This window comes from Knufia obscura (genome assembly GCF_036327395.1).
Source record: "Knufia obscura strain CCFEE 5817 isolate CBS 148926 chromosome Unknown scaffold_2, whole genome shotgun sequence".
Taxonomy (NCBI): Eukaryota; Fungi; Ascomycota; class Eurotiomycetes; order Chaetothyriales; family Trichomeriaceae; genus Knufia; species Knufia obscura.
Window position 1 is genome coordinate 875,179 of NW_027042688.1, and position 16,178 is coordinate 891,356.

Sequence of the window (16,178 nt, forward strand, 5' to 3'; positions counted from 1 at the left end):
TCATACGACCACCGCGACTCGTCTGCCCTTGCCTCTACCTTTGATACCTTTGTTGCAGTTCTTGTAGAGTGATCTGAAGTACTCCCTCAGCTCAGCCTCCTCTTTCGATATGTCGAACTCGTCCTCGTAACTCTGATTCGTGAAATGCGTGCTGAGGCGTGCCAACGTGTCTTCGTGAAACTTGTTCATATGTGCTTTGAGGTTTCCCAGCTGGCTGAAGACCTTTCCTGTGCCATCGCCTAACCCTCTGCAGCCGTCTAGCTTGCATTCGTACCGTCGTTGTGTAGAGGAGGAAGTAGGATCTGATTGTGCTCTAGATCTCCTGCGCGGCTTTTCTCCCCGATGGCGCCGCTCGTGCGTTCGGAGGTTGCCCAGTTGCGAAAAGGCAGCACCACAGCCAGCAACATGGCAGCAATATGGCTTCTCGCCTGTGTGTGACCTAAGGTGTATTTTCAAATGCGTTGGCTGTGAGAAAGCTTTTTGACAGTCAGGGAGTGGGCAGTGATGCTTTCTGATTTTGCCATTGCGGGCGAATTGAGGCATTTGCTCGCCTATTGAGTTCGTTGAAGGTTCTACAAGCGCCTGCATCAGCGCATCGACTTCTGTTGGCTGGTTCTGCGGCGGATTCCTGAACGCTTTCATGCTCTCATCCTCGCTTCCGATTGATGGACGAGCAGAGCTCGTGGATAGTGTACTTTGTGCCTGATAGAGACTGTGACTGTATGTGTTGTGAAATGTGCCAAAGTTGTCAGACGTCATACTTGACGGTGTGTCTGAGTAGACTGACTGCATCTCTTCTAATGCGTCGAAATTGTCCTGGTAAGAACTTACAGGCGTGTTAGGTGACTGACGATACGACTGCCTGTCAAAGTCCTGAACTTCAGGAAAGCTTCGCGGCATATGCAGAGCCGCTGTCGGATTGGAGGCATATGTCATGGATACCGCAGAAGTAGGATATTCGTACCCTGCCGTGGTAGATGCTGGTGAAAGAGGCATTTGTGGTTGATAGTATGTCATGGGATACACTGTCGCCATAGTGTTGAGTCCGTTGCTGTACGGCACCGAGGTTGGAGCCCACTGCCGTAGCTGCTGCATATGAAGATCTATTTGCTCACTGCTAGGAGGCATGCTGGATACTGGAGTCTGGCTGTTGTAGTACGTATTTTGAGGATGGGATCTAGGAAAGCTGTTGTCGAACATCATGTTGGATGTGAAGTGCAGGCTTTCATCAAGATATGAAGCCAAGCAATCACCAGAACGGTGTCTGACGAAGAGCGTGGGTAGATGGATGAGAGATCTGTAATAAATGATTGGCGGAAAAAGGTACTATTATGCTGTAGGGATCTGCCGCTATGGTGGGCGTAAGGATAAGAGTATTGAATTCTCCAATGAGTACTGCCCACGGACAGCACAAGCAGTAATAATTTGTATCTGAGGATCAGTCATGGAGAGCGGGATACGAGTAGCGCAGTGGTGACTGAAGGGGCTGTCAAGGTAATGTATCAGTTCGATGACTAGCATATGAGTGGTTAGTGTGCGTGGGAGCCGAATGACCCACCACGATACTGGTTCAAACCTCGACCAGCAGGGAGAATAATTCAAGCACTGCCCGATATCAAGCGCGCGTTGCAACGGCGTGAATAAAATGCTCGACACTAGACTTCTTAGCCATACCTTCTTCCCATAGTGTAGATACCAAGCAGCCGGCATTCTGGACCCACGATTCTCTGCAATCATAGGCGCAGTATGCGTCATGGAGCGAAAAGCCACGTTCCCTTCATGCATCAATGGTAGACGGGGTGTCCGTCTAGATCTGCACTTGTCCTGATCGCGATGAGAAGCTTGATAGAAAGTTCCGCACCAGGCATGGATGGTATCGCATGCAACGACGGAAATTAGGGACGACATTGTATTGGGCAGCTCATCAGAGTTTGCACGAGCTTGGTCAAGCTCGGTCAAGTTTGGCGAGAGTCGAGCTAAGCTCGATGAGGCAAGTACAGCACTTGTTCTTCACGCAAGCGGCTCCAAAAAATCGTTCTCTGGGGGCCATCGAAGCTGTTCATTTTCCCTCTTGTTGATGACTTCCCTCTGCGTCTATGATCAGCAATCGCAGTTGCATTCCACGTTTTCGCTTCCCTGCAATCACGATGTTGTTCCTCTGAGACGGCGTAACGGCTTCTGAGTGAAGCCATCGTCGAACCCTGATCGAGCTACGTTGTTCTACCAATACAGCAATAGTCGATCGATGAGTTCTAACCAACTGGTTTTGGCATAGGGTGTTTGAGGTACCTTGTCCCTATGGTAGCTAGAATTCCGCCTGAGGCATGGTAGGCAAGCAGGCACAGGGGATGTACTCCCTAGACTATTCGTATAAATGTATGCTGCCCTGGCACAGCACAAGAGGATGAGCGGTGAGGGGATGCGTCGAGTATTGCGCGTCGGTGACTGTGTGGTCGGCAACTATGTCTGAAAATGCTGAAATTGCTCTGCTGTAGCAAGTCATCCTACAAACCATGAATGATGCCCGCTCGGTTGGGTTACAGCAGCCTCAAGCTGTCGATCATTATGCTCCACGAGGTACCGTCGGCCCCTCCCGGTGCTTGCTTCAAGGCACCAGGAAATCATGTCAGGCGATATGATAGCCGCACCGAATTTAAAGCCTGTCAGCCTTCGACTTCACCGAGCGAACACATTATTAATACTCCAGGAATGTAACATGAAGTTTTAATCCTAGCTTAGCCAACACTCCTAAGTCCTTAGGATGGCGCTAAGGCCGGCATCGCACATGCCTTCCGTTGGTCAAACAGCATCCAAAATGTGGTCCCTGGAAGAGAACCTACTGTGCTGCGACAGCTTCGATAGCTCCAATGCTTCACAGCCTACCGATCCCACCTGCGCCATTTACGATGCTCTGCACCGTCGCCCCGTCCATGTGCCGCACCGTTGAACCTAGCTAGCTTCAAAAAACTTTGCGCCAAAATGCGAGCAAAAGAAACTGCCCGCCCAACTTGTTTCAGAATGGCTAGACAATCCTTCCAGATATCCGCATGACCCCCCGGTACAACGGTCTAATCGCCGAACCTGCCAAAATTGTGCTTACAACAGTCAATCCATCGTACCGGCGGATGCGCATGACACCGAAGGAAGATCATTTTCACGTAGTAAGCTTTCTTCAATCATCTGTATGGGCCATACTGCCAGATACGTGCCTTCATGTCTCCAGAGCCTGTCGCGAAAAGATGACCTGTAGGACATGGTGCCACCGAGATGACCGAGTTTTTGTGCCCTTGAAGCATCATTTGGGCGTTGCCTGTGTTAGGATCCCAGAATTGCACTCCTCGATCCTTCGAACCAGACATGACCCATTGGCCATCCGGGGTCAAGCACACACTAAGCACGTAGTCCTAACACAAGTTAGCATGACATTTGGAATTGGTCAAAAATTCACTTACTTTGTGTCCTTCAAAGGTCCTGATACACTTGCCAGTGCTTGAGACATTGGTGTTTGGCAACAAGCCCCTTTGTGGAGTAAGCTCCCACATCTTGATGGTCTTGTCCAGACTGCCAGAAACCAATTCTCGTCCGGACGGCGAGAACGCCACACTATAGACGCTGTCCTTGTGGCCTTGGCCACCTTCTAGACGCTCAATTAGATAACCACTCGAGCAATCCCATACGCGAACGCTCTTATCGAGGGAGCCAGCTGCGACATATTGACCGTTAGGTGACATGGCGACAGTTGTCACACCATCCTCAATCGAGAGAACCATAATTTGTCCGCGAGTCTCGATGTCCCACAACCGTACGGTCTTATCCCCTGAACCTGATGCGATCAGTCGGCCATTGCGAGAGAAATCCAAGCTGTAGATGTCTTGCTCATGACCATCGAAACTGCACTTTATCTTGCGAGTCTCGATCTCCCACACACGAATTCGTCGGTCCTCAGCACCTGTCGCAAGCAATTTTCCATCAGGAGAGAAGCACACAGATCGGATGTAGAGATCGCCATCTTTGTCTACAACAGAATCATCCAGTAGCTCACAAACCTTCTTGCCATCTCTTACATCAAAGATCTGGGCGCTTCGGTTGCAGCCGGTGGCAACATATTTACCGTCTGCTGAAAAACGCACACAGCAAACAACAGATTCATGGACCAAGTTATGGACCAGGCTCACATCCAGTGTTCGAGGCACATTCGGGTTGAAGACGGCGAACCAGTCGTTAGCTACTCGCTTCAAATTGTCGGGCAAATGTTCTGGTTCCAGATCTGCTAGCTGATTGCCCACGTTTCCGATCTGGTGCGCATATTGCGGCTGCATTTGATGCCTAGGCCCAACTTGCATGTCGTTACCAGGCGGTGTTGGGCGTGGAATCTGTGGTGAAGCTCCAGGATTGGTCTGGTATGGCATCGGCTGGGGCTGCCCTGGATGTTGCTGAGGAGTAGCAGGCCCGGGACCACGATTAGTAATGTTCCGCTTGCTTGGACCTGGAGAATTTGTTGGCGGCTGTGCCTGGGGCGCGTAGCCATTCAGAGTCGGACCTTGCTGGTAGCCAGGAAAGGAGCTAGGCGGTGCCGGCCCTTGAGGCTGCCCGCTAGGTGGAGGGGGTGCAAGAGGATGCTGCTGTGGAGGCGGCTGCTGGTCAGGTGGTGGTGCTAGGCCAGGACCTCCTGGACCTTGGTTCGCCATAATGCCACTGAAGAGGGTACCCTGGCCGTGACCGAGAGCAGGAGGTGGTGCTTGTGCAGGACCGCCATGTTGCGGCGGGCCTGGCAGGTGTGTCTGCAAAGGAGCACCGCCACGAAGCTCGAGTTCGTGCCTCAACATGCGGATTTCTTGCTCATAGTCTTGTTTCATCTTCAATTGGTTCTGCTCCAGCTGATAGACCTTGTTCCTAATCAATTCCATCTCTTGTATCTGTTGCGAAACTTGGGTCTCCATCTGCTCGGAACCTCTGTTTTGGCTCTCGAACTCGGCTCGTAGGGTATCGAAGATCTCGTTCAGCCGGTTGTTGTGAGCAGCAGGTTGACCAGGTCCAAGATTGGGCTGGCCAACCGTGCCACGGTGCTGAGTGTTGGAGAACATGTTGTAGGACGTTGGGACCGTGCAAGAACGATGTTTGATGTGTTGTAGCCTCGCGAAACGAGCTCTCTAAAACTCCCCAAAGCACGCTAAGGGTAGGGTTCAGTGGGCAAGGAGTCCAGAATAGGATCAGTCCAAGCGCGATCGTAAACGAGCCCTGACGCTCCTGAATTCGAGCGGGTTATAACTGACAACAAATTTTGGCAGGATGCCGCGACAAAGGTAGTAGATCGAACTCAGCAGGTGCTGTGGTGAGCGGGACACAAGTTGGACGGAAACACAACGGTGGTGGGCGAAAGAGAGATGGACATGCTTCATGTCGCGCGGATCCAGCTTGTGCGCGGTGGAGCTGGGGGCGTAGGTAGGCTCCACCGGTTGGAAGCTTTGGAGACATCAACCTCTGGAAAGCAGCCTGGGCCGCATGGAGTTGAGGCTAGCCGGAAAATCAGCCGTGGCCGATATGCACGCAACAGCGCCTCGAGCGCCTGCAAACCCAACACTTGCAGGCGTGCACCTGCAACCCTAAAATATTGCATTGTGTTCGAGCTCTGACTACCATGTCAATCGTGTGCTCAACTCGATTGCATTGATCGTCTTTCACACGGCCCATGGTATTTCCAAGTAACGTCGGCTATCTTGTTACTCTGCCTAGACGCAGCGTACAAGCTTTGCAAACACGCACGATGCAGACTCAAGAAGATAGCCGCATAATCCAGCTAAGTCGCGTATACTCTGACCCTGCTGTATCGCTTTCCAACGTTTAAGCATGGCCATGATTTGTACTTTGCAAGAATGTCCAGCGCCTACTAAAAAATTGCTTGCCAGGTCACACTCGAAAGATGATACCAGGTGCCAAGAGCTTTTAACGGCTGCTTGAGCAACCAAGCTTCCGCCCGAGACGTGCTGAGTAGATTGTGGCCTGGCCTGGGTCGCGCTTTCGCCTCGAGATCGTGGTAAAATCGCGAAGTGCAGAGAACCATGCGATGACAGCATATAAACAGTGGGAATACGCCATCCCCACAGTGCGAAACGCATGGGAACTCCTCAAACTCCACGAGCTAGAACCGTGGCCTCGGACAATGGCCACGTGAACGAATAAAAATGGCAGGTAAGGCAGGTGTGAAGCTGAGCGAGCTTGTCTTGTGAAGTACCATTTTAAGCATTTGTTTGATATTGTACAGTCTTGTGACATAGACTTCAAATTCCATATTCCTGCCTCAGGCTGGTCGACCAATATTGTACATGGGTATTTTCACTTCGCCATCGCCATGCATTCAATAGTTTTTGAGAGAGGTAAGCAAAACAGTCGACACAGTCTATGATGCATAGTCTTTAAAATTTGCAAAGCAAGTGTCCAGATGATCCTGCTTGCCTATAAGCATTCTTCGTCACTCGTGGCCGATCGCTGATGGAAAAACGCGATTCATTTGGCACGGCATCCGGCGTCCGGTAGCAAAGCGCTCTCGTAGTGTACTAAGTGTGTATCTAGCTTGCGAAAGGAGAAATCAAACTGGTGACTGTTAGCACAAGCCTATGGAACAGGTTCACAACACATACCTAATAAGGGCGGGCTTGGGCTCGCTTCGTGTATAGCCTTCATATCAAGTCAGGACGATGATAGTACTCTTATGCTGGATACTTACCCAGATATAATATGAGAGGCAGATAGCCATAATGAACAACCTCCTTGGTGATGTCGAGGATCTTGGAGATGCGCTCCTACGGTTCCATTAGACGGTGCTCAATTCGTGAGCTTGTGACTCACCTTCGACTCTTCTGAAAGTTGCAGCATTTTGAAGGAACTGAAAGATGAAGTGCGACGAAGTTTGACAGAAGGGCGCAAGTTGTGGTTGATGGATTCCTACTTCGGACTGCTGATCGGGTCTGGGAATCTGCTGGTCGTCACTTCCGCGTCCAGATAATTTTGTCGCCGCACCTTCCCGAAATAGCATGCCTGTCCAAGTACACTCACAGAATTATCCAGCCTTGTCCTCATCACGATCAGTCGACAACCACAACTTTACGCGCTCGAAGATGTCAGGCGCAAAGCACTGGGAGCAGGACAAGGACAGCACAGTCTACGTTGGCAACCTAGATGAGCGAGTCTCAGACGCTCTGGTATGGGAGCTCTTCCTCCAAGCAGGTCGCATCGTTAACGTTCACCTTCCCAAAGATCGAGTGACCCAATCGCATCAGGGCTATGGCTTTGTCGAATTCATCTCCGAAGAGGACGCCGAGTATGCCGCACGAATAATGACCCAGATACGACTATATGGCAAACAGATCAGAGTCAACAAGGCCAGCGCCGACAAGCAGCGGTCAGTCGAGGTTGGAGCAGAGCTTTTCGTTGGAAATCTGGATCCCATGGTCGACGAGCGTACGTTGTACGATACCTTCAGTCGCTTTGGCACGCTTGTTGCGCCTCCTAAGGTTGCCCGAGACGAGTCAAACTTGTCCAAAGGCTACGGCTTTATTTCCTTCTCCAACTTCGATGCCTCAGATGACGCTATTGCAAATATGAACGGCCAGTACTTGATGAACAAGGAGGTCTCGGTACAATATGCCTACAAGAAAGACGGCAAGGGCGAGAGGCATGGTGACCAGGCAGAGCGCATGTTGGCTGCTCAAGCCAAAGCTCATGGTGTCGAGCCAACCCCTGCCACTATTCCTACAGGAATTGCTCCTCCTGCTGGCTTCCCTGCTATGGGCGCACCTCAAGGCATGCCACAGGGAATGCCACAGATGCCCGCAGGTTTCGGACAGCCCAACGGCAACTACCAGCATGTCCCTCCTCCAGCTCAAGCCCGACCGCCGCCCCCACCAAGTACTCCTCTTGCGGCTCCTCCGAGTGGTCTGCCTGCTCGACCGCCACCACAGAATGCAGGCTATGGAGGTCCGCCTCAAGGATTCATGCCGCCCGGGTTTAATGGGCCGCCAGCTGGGTTTCAGCAGCCTCCACAGCAGTATCCTCAACCACCAAACTTCGCAGGTCCCCCGCCGCCTATGCCTCAAGCTGCTGGTGGTCCACACTCATTGCCGCCTGGCTTTCAGAATTTCGGCATGAGAAAATGAGCACGGCCTCATACCAATCATTGTCACATGCGCTGCTCTGCACAGCCTCGAATTCCGCACGACCGACGAGGTCTCTTTGGCACCTCGCCAGACCCAAACCGTGCCAGAGCGTAGATCTGTGCGTGGTGGGATCTAGTCAGCATGTGCTTTCTAGTTTTCAAATAGAACCTCTCCGCGTCAAGTGCTCGGCTACATTTGCCGCATAGCATGAATGTACCTTCAAAGGAATCATTGTTATCGGCACGATCGGGGCTGTCGACCAAACTCGGCATAGCAGCTCGATCTACTCGCTACAAGTCGCATCTAAGCGGGAGCCAAGCCACTAGACTAGGGGCTGAGAATTCCGTCTGACTAGCAGGGTCTGCCGACGGCATAGGGGCTGTATTTGGTTTTGCAACGCCTCTTTCGCCACGGCTCTGGTTCATGACTGAAGCTTTGATCAAGCGGACGAGCGCAACGCTCAATGAAGCACCATAGGCGCGGCAACCCCGAGCAGACGCCACTAGGGGCCCGGGAAGACGGAACTCGAGCCATTTGAAGACACGCGATGTTTGTGGAGGACGATGTGCGTTATTCCATTCCCGTCGCGTTAGATCTGAGACAGAAAGACCAAATGTTCAATACCTGCAGCCACCGTCTAAGTATGGCAATGTTGAAAAGGTGCTGACTTAGAGCAGGGAGCAAGCATAACTGTTGGCCAAGATCTGGTGTCACAGATGTGAGAAAGAGAAAATGCTGGAAGCAGGTGGAATGATCGGTGGATATGCAACAGCAACAGCAACAGATTCTGAAATGCCGAATGCATCGAAGACGCTCATCTGGCTTTGCTCGGCGTCACTCTCTAGATTCTGGCAATTGTTGAGGACGTTGAGGACAGTACCAAAGTACTGCTACAACGGGTTTCGTGTGGCCGTTACAAAATCAAGATCACCACGGTCACAACCTCAATCTTAGGGCATCATGTTCATGTCTTCCATTTCCATATACATGGCCTTCTGTTCCTCTTGCATGTCGAGCTAACCATCATCATCCTTCAAGTGCGAAGCACAGATTACAGAAACCGGTCACGATACCTAGGAGGACAGAGTGAATGAGAGAAATCCAACGACGCTTCCGGGGCGGAGTACGCCTGTTTGGAAGCCTTCTCACTATAGGTACACGACCAGGTCATATGCAATCAGAAACGATACGAACCAACCTATATCGCCTTCCATTTGTTTCCCTCCTAGCCATATTTCTAAACACATCCCCGTGACCCTACACTGCTGATATCCATTAGCAGCCCGAAGTCCACACAGACGTCGCCCTCATCAGCTCTATGTGAACAATGTCCAAGACACGCAATCGATTCCCTGTTCTCCGTTCTGCAAGGCGACGCCGCCCTTGATCCGCTGCTTGCTCACGGTACACTGCGAGGCGCATTTACCTCTAGCAGAAAAAAGAACCAAACGAGGTTTAGGCCGCCTGTCAGGACACAGATGGTACTGTGTAGCGTCTAGAGAACGGCTCGATGTCGACTTGATTCATAGCTGGACTGGTGCGTCTTACCTCGCGGAGACCGTGTAGCAGGCTGAGCACGCACGTACGAACGAGCCAGTGACGAGATTGTTCTTTGCTGTTAGGTAGACAGGTAAGGATTGGACATGAACACTGGAAGATAGAAGGTGGTGGTGGTTATACAGTGCACCGGCTCGGTGTCATGTCTGATCTGATCAAGATCACGTTCTCTGGATGATGTGGGCGCGATTTCAATACACATACAGTAGGCTGTGAGGCGCAAGTCAGACCCAGTCGGCAGCTGAGTAGATGCTCAGCTTAGGCTGCTTTCCGCGTGAAAAAGCGGTGGCGTGTAAGGGAAGCTCGATGTTGGTTGAAAATGAGGAAGGAGCTAGTTAGTTGTTGACACGTTTCCTCCCTTTTCATGGTACAGTACATCCGACGTGAGGAGTAGGCAGCTGTATTGGGGGGTCATGATAAGAAACAGAGGATGTGCGGATCTGATGATGAAGTGTGCATACCAGTATGGAGGATATTGAGATTAGGTACAACGCGCGAGCAAAGAAGGATGACGGTTGGAGGAGCAATGAAGAAAGCAGAAATATTTATACTGCCAATGTGGAGAGTGCTTGATGGCTAGCTGAGCTGCGTCTAATAAGTGTGGTAAGTGTGTCTTTCTAGTAAGATCTAGCTATATATTACAAAGTATATCAGAATCACAGAAGCTGATGAACTTGTTCTTGAACGATTTTTATGTTCACGGCCCCCCATATGGTGGTCGAGAGCTAAAAACATGATAACTTTCCATGTGTAGTATATGTATCGCCGATAACGCCTTGCTAGATGTGTCGATTAAAGAACATCGGGAGAAAAATGTGACAAATCGCTGCGTATCGGTCGTGAGTGATGAATCGTATGGTTTTCGCAGATCCAGAGTTCCTTGCTATTCTGGGCTGAAGGGACCGGGTTCAGCCAACGGTAGATCTCTTCATGTTCGTGCTACTCCTTATGGAAGATGGATGAGAAGCCGAACTTGTGCTTCTTCGTCGCAGCCGTGTCCGATGTCTTATTGAGCTGCTCAAGTTGTCGAGGGGCGTCGGTAGAGGTGCTCCTAGCTTGGACTACCGGTGGTGTCTGTGTCTTAGGCAGTCGCACAGTCTTAAGCATTCGGGTGATGGCGCCGGACTTCTCCTTCGGTATTGGCTCGACTGGATGATCGGGACTTGACACCTTCGGGATAGCAGGCAAGCTCTTGTTGAAGTCTGGTTGACCAATGACAGGGTCTGCCTTGGCCTGTCCGGGTAGATCAGGTGTCTTGCCCTTGGATTTGCTCTTTGCGAACGACGGGAGATGCGTGAGCGATTTGGTAGCAGATGTCTGTGGTCGCGCCATTGGGAGGGGATCTTTGAGAAAAGAATAGACAGCGTTGGCCTTGAAAGTCTTGACTTCGGTCCTTAGATTGGACAGAGCAGCAGTCGAAGGTCGTCTGCCTGCGTCCGACAGGCGCTTCTCTGTCTCGCCAGGTGTGACGCCTGGAGTGGTCATGGGTGTTGTGTTGTTCGATTGAAGTGTCTCCCGTTTTGACGTTTCCGATGGTGTAGCTGTGTCATCTCCTACAGATGCCCTTCCCAGTCCAGTCGGAAACACCAGCGGTTCTGGAGCTTCTTTTGCAGGAGTTTCCTGTTCTGATTTCGGATTTGAGGTTTTCGGTGCTTTTGCTATGATGTGCTTGCCTAGATATCTGAACGCATCGTCGGTCATATCGTCCGAATGGGGGATGTCGGCCAGGGCCAGTACGCACATGCGCTTGAGCTCTGCCTCATCCTTGTCCGAGAACTTTTGCCGATCGATCAATGGGGACTTTGGGATGAAGTGCGGATCGTGAGACTCGCCCAAGTACTTTCGCGTGTGTTTCGTCTAGTGGATGTTAGCACCAACCTTTGCAACAAACTTCTGATGTAGCTGACCGATGCTATCCGCATTGAGAAACCTCGCTGTATCGAATCCATCCTGCCTGACTATAACGAATAACAGATCGGATGTGTCAAGATCAGTTCCATAAAAGACTGAAAAGGGTGAAGATGACCTATGTGTTGCGAAGATCTGATATTCTTTGGAGCTGCAGTAGCAGATTCGGGGCAGATAGAAGTGTCACGGAGGTGCGAGACTCGATCGATTGCTGTCGCACAAGGACGGATGATAGGAACGTAAAGGACACAAAGCTTTGAAAGACTGACTGGGTGGTAGGACAGGCAATGAAATGAGAAGTGACTTGACAGTGAAGGAGAGCGTTAGGATATCCTGGCAAGGTCTCCTACTGTAGGGCAAAGTACCGGTAGTAAGCTGACTAGCTGACACACTAGGCCACGAACACTGAGGCCATAAGGAAACGAGATGGACTCTCTCGAGTCGAAATTGGGCCTGGCCAGTTTCTTCCGACTTCGGCAATAGCTGACTGAGAAGGCGCGCTGAATGACCCAGGCACATCGATTCACCCTTCAGCTTATACGGCAAGATGCCATTTGCTTCGTGCATCTGAAGATTGTCGCCGGTTGTCAGATAGACGAGTACCAGTACCTGGTCCCTTGTGTCGCAGGTGACTGATTGGTACAACAAGGGTCGAAAATGAATTTACCTGAAACGCGTCGAATGCCAGTAAGCTTCACTAGCTTGAGCGGAACCCTGCAAGGTCCTGAAACATCCGAGGTTTCTCAGAATTGTTCGGTATCACGTGACCGAAGCTCGTCGTGAGCGCTTCAAGCACTAATTTTCGCCGCACAGTTGCTCATTTTGAGTTTCCGAGGTGTGGTTGTCAAAGTTCAAGCCTGCAGGAGTCGCCTTCCAGGCAAAAGGCTGCCAGGCAACAACCCCTACCGCGCCTTCTACACTGGCAGCTTGAAATTGCTTCACCTTCTTGCCTCACTATTGCCGAATCAGCGGGATAAGACCAGCATAAGGTAGTTTCGAGCTACAGCAGGTAAATAATACTGAGCCTTATCACACGCGTGCCTCATGATTCCAACAAGTGCTTAGCCTACATTGTAGGGCAATCAGCTGTGTACCCGGCCCCACATTCAAGGCCGTATATCAGCGGCAAAGTATTCGTAACAAGAGCTCCTTCTTTCAGTCGAAGAAAGACTCAACCCTTCCATGACTGTCATCTAGCATATCCCCAAAAATGACAGCCACAACCGACTGCCAGAGACTTCTGGCGCAAGACGTGCCTACAGCATTCCGTGTACCTGGTGGTGCGGCAGCCATACTCAAGGATGGAGAGCTCATCGCGAAGCACGCCTGGGGATATGCAAACATTGATACCAGAGAGCCAGTGACGCCGGATACTATATTCCCGATTTGCTCAATCTCCAAACAGTGCGTCGAGCATCTACTAACACTTCAACTGTAAAACCTACTGACATATCACAGGATGGTCTGCCTGGTGCTCACGGAGCTCATCGCAGAAAAGGGTCAAGACTTCGCCGATGCGGTTCTGAACGCAGTGCGTGAGATTCTACCAGCCTCCGTTGCCTCACACGAAGACCTGACGCTCGAACGTCTCGTGGGCATGAGGTCCGGTCTGCGTGATTACTGGATCTTGACTGTACTTTGGGGTGCCAGACCCCAAGATCGCTTCTCTATATACCAGGACGCTCCAGAGGCTCTCAAAAGACTAGGTGGGTTTCACTTCGCGCCTGGCACTCAATTCTCGTACTCGAACACGAACTTCGTTGCTGTTAGTCTGGCTATCGAAAGGGTCACTGGTAAGACTATGAACGATCTGCTGCAAGAACAACTTTTCAAGCCTGTGGGGATGAAGACTGCTGCACTGCGCGCAGATATGGCTCGACTACCCTCGCCAATTGTTGGTTACGAGGGCAGCGAGGAGACAGGGTACGTCCCTTACTTGAACAAGATAGAGTGGGCTGGAGACGCAGGTGTATCAGCCAGCCTCGAGGATATGATTGCTTATGAGAAGTATGTCCACCGCCAGTCACAGGTTGAGAACAGCAGCTACTACAAGAACGCCGTGGACCCCAAGTACATTGATGGGGAGCCCGCCAACTACGGATATGGGCTCGTACACAGTGAGATTGAAGGTCAGAAGACCGTATCGCATAGTGGAGGGTTGGCGGGATTCCGATTGCGACGTACTTACATGCCAGCACAGCGGTTGTCGCATATCGTTCTGCTGAACAGCGAGACTGACACGAAACTTGTCACGGATTACACCATGAAGAAGCTCATTGCGATGCCGTCCATAGCGCAATTGCAGATCTCAGACCATAAGCCTGAAAATACAAAGATAGAGATAAATTGGACTGGCAACTACTTCGACGAAGAAGCCAAGCTCGCAGTCGTGGTAAAGCAGGACAAGCCCGGCGAGATAACAGCAAATTACGATGGACACGACGACAAACTTCAAGTCCTAAATGAGAACGAAGCAACCTCCGAAGAGATGAACATCCGTTTCGAAAACGACAGCCTGAGTGTGAATCGGCCACGAGAGCACCGCAAGTTCACGGCTCGACGACTCGCAGAAACAGAGGTAAGCGCTGACACGATATCATTCGTTGGTACGTACTACAGTGAAGAAATCGACTCGACCTTTCACGTCACTGGTAGCGGCGCGATGCTGTATGGCGCTTTTGATGGGTTCCTAGGCAAAGGGCCGGTGCATGTTATGCGGCGGCTTGGCGAGGATGTCTGGTGGCTTGCGTGTTTTAGGAGTCTTGATGCTCCGACGCCGGGGTATTGGTCGGTTGCGTTTGAGTCTGGGGATGGGGGCAGTGGTGTCACGGTGGGTTGTATGGGAGCGAGGAATATTAAGTACAGGAGGGTAGGATGAAGTAGTGTTTCTATATGCTGGTTTTGTGTGGTTACGTTCGAGGTCGTGAGGATCGAGCTCGAGTGACATCAATGGAAACGCAGACTTCTACCTGAAATGCTGGCGTACAAGCAAACGATTTCCTCCAAATTGAAGAGATGCTCAAAGATCTGAGACCTTCTGGCACGGTCAGTACATCACAACAACACAGTCTTCCACAAAGTGATCTCATTGTCCTAGATGCATTGCATCCATTTGTAAGTCGTAGCAGTTGTATACCGTCCGTATGCTCCCAGAAGACGCCATCGCTATGCACATTCGTAATTGGTCTACCGCATCGTATCCTTCATCGCATCATGTTTCGTTCATCACATCATCAGTTCCGAGTCTATGTCAAGCCTACTCGAGCGGCTATTGAAATCGTCCATAGCCCCAAATCCTCCCTGGTTGAAACCTCCCTTGTTCTTGTTTCTCGAGCTTTTGGCCTGTTCGACTGTGGCGAACTTCCGGCCTAGCTCAGACAGTTCTTGGATATCCTGGCCAAGCATTGACAAAATTGAGGTAATGGACACGTCGTTTGATTGTGCTTGTCCAGCCTGCCTCAGGGCTTCTGATTCACCATGACCGGCAGGAGTGAGCAGGGACAGCCTTGAAAGCAGAGCTTGGATATTTCGAAGTTGTGCGAGATGGTCGGGGCTTGGAGCCGTAGGAGATAATGTGATGGACTGGTCGGAAAGATATGAAGGGGGTGACGATCCGACCAGCTTCGACATCAGTTGTAACCTCTCTTGCAGCATTTTGACACTGTTGAGTCTTGTAGTCATGCCCGCTATCTGATCCTCTTCTTCGAGTGTGAGTGATGGCCCTGTCTGAGCTGGTGCCTCCTTCTGGTCTGCAGGTCGTGTCTTTGTACCCGATTGTGAGGCTTCTTGTGCTTTTGTGGAAGTTGATTGCGATGTTTGCGACACAGCTGCAGCGCTTCCAGCTCCTTTAGCGACGTAGTTGATGGCGATCATCTCGGTCTCATCTGTTTCGACTACAAAGGGAACCGGTCTGAACTGTAGACCTGCTGCTTCTTTGCCGTCGACCTGCATAGCATTCTCTGGTGCAGAACCTTCGGCTTCAGGGATGCTCTCGTAGACCGAAACAGGAACCTTGCCCTTTGTGCCATCCATCGTCTTGAACTCTGCGGCATGTATTGCGAGCATGATACCATTCTCAGCGTGAAGGGAAACAAGTTGCTTGTGGAGTGCTGCGTGTTCTGGAAGAGGTCCGCTCTCAGGGCAAAGTGTGAACCACCCAACGACTTCGAGGACTGGATTCTGATGTACTTCTTTATCTGTCTCTGGTTAGCCAAGGGTAAATAGAGAGTGTATAGACTTCATACATTGAGCTATTCTTTTGTTGGTCCAGTCGTCCGTCTGATCGAGCAGGCCATTGTCCAACTTGGCTGGGAAGGCATGTTCTGCGGTGATTTGGGTGCCTTGCTGTTGACCTAGCAATATTCCAACGATTGGCCCTCCCAGCTGTCGCAGTTGATGCCGTACTATCAGGTCAGAGGCTGTGAGAAGGACTAATGGGTGTAAGAGGACACGCTGCCCACTGTCCGAGGCCTGCGCAGCCACCACAGATGTCGCCATGCCCACCTCAATATCAGAAAGAAGTATACCTCAGAAAGGTCGTCGTGGTTAGGGTATGGTCGA

General features: G+C 51.1%; 6 protein-coding genes across 6 annotated transcripts; 2 read left to right on the top strand and 4 right to left on the bottom strand.

Moving 5' to 3' along the window:
* Positions 1 to 1,203, bottom strand: AZF1 (DNA-binding transcription factor; the record flags this gene model as incomplete). Its single annotated transcript, XM_064870613.1, has 1 exon — positions 1 to 1,203. One exon carries the CDS (start codon positions 1,201 to 1,203, stop codon positions 1 to 3), a length of 1,203 nt encoding a protein of 400 aa, XP_064733066.1.
* A 1,973-nt stretch (positions 1,204 to 3,176) lies between these two features.
* TUP1 (general transcription repressor) lies at positions 3,177 to 5,084 on the bottom strand (the record flags this gene model as incomplete). Its single annotated transcript, XM_064870614.1, has 2 exons — positions 3,177 to 3,404; positions 3,453 to 5,084. 2 exons carry the CDS (start codon positions 5,082 to 5,084, stop codon positions 3,177 to 3,179), a joined length of 1,860 nt encoding a protein of 619 aa, XP_064733067.1.
* A 2,031-nt stretch (positions 5,085 to 7,115) lies between these two features.
* Positions 7,116 to 8,153, top strand: sap49 (Spliceosome-associated protein 49; the record flags this gene model as incomplete). Its single annotated transcript, XM_064870615.1, has 1 exon — positions 7,116 to 8,153. The coding sequence occupies one exon, from the start codon at positions 7,116 to 7,118 to the stop codon at positions 8,151 to 8,153; it is 1,038 nt and encodes a 345-aa protein (XP_064733068.1).
* A 2,496-nt stretch (positions 8,154 to 10,649) lies between these two features.
* PMZ80_002182 (uncharacterized protein) lies at positions 10,650 to 11,659 on the bottom strand (the record flags this gene model as incomplete). Its single annotated transcript, XM_064870616.1, has 2 exons — positions 10,650 to 11,567; positions 11,618 to 11,659. The coding sequence occupies 2 exons, from the start codon at positions 11,657 to 11,659 to the stop codon at positions 10,650 to 10,652; spliced, it is 960 nt and encodes a 319-aa protein (XP_064733069.1).
* A 1,169-nt stretch (positions 11,660 to 12,828) lies between these two features.
* Positions 12,829 to 14,496, top strand: PMZ80_002183 (uncharacterized protein; the record flags this gene model as incomplete). The annotated part of the gene is made up of 2 exons (XM_064870617.1): positions 12,829 to 13,022; positions 13,077 to 14,496. The coding sequence occupies 2 exons, from the start codon at positions 12,829 to 12,831 to the stop codon at positions 14,494 to 14,496; spliced, it is 1,614 nt and encodes a 537-aa protein (XP_064733070.1).
* Positions 14,497 to 14,843: 347 nt separating this feature from the next.
* Positions 14,844 to 16,115, bottom strand: PMZ80_002184 (uncharacterized protein; the record flags this gene model as incomplete). Its single annotated transcript, XM_064870618.1, has 2 exons — positions 14,844 to 15,814; positions 15,863 to 16,115. The coding sequence occupies 2 exons, from the start codon at positions 16,113 to 16,115 to the stop codon at positions 14,844 to 14,846; spliced, it is 1,224 nt and encodes a 407-aa protein (XP_064733071.1).
* Between the last annotated feature and the right edge of the window lie 63 nt (positions 16,116 to 16,178).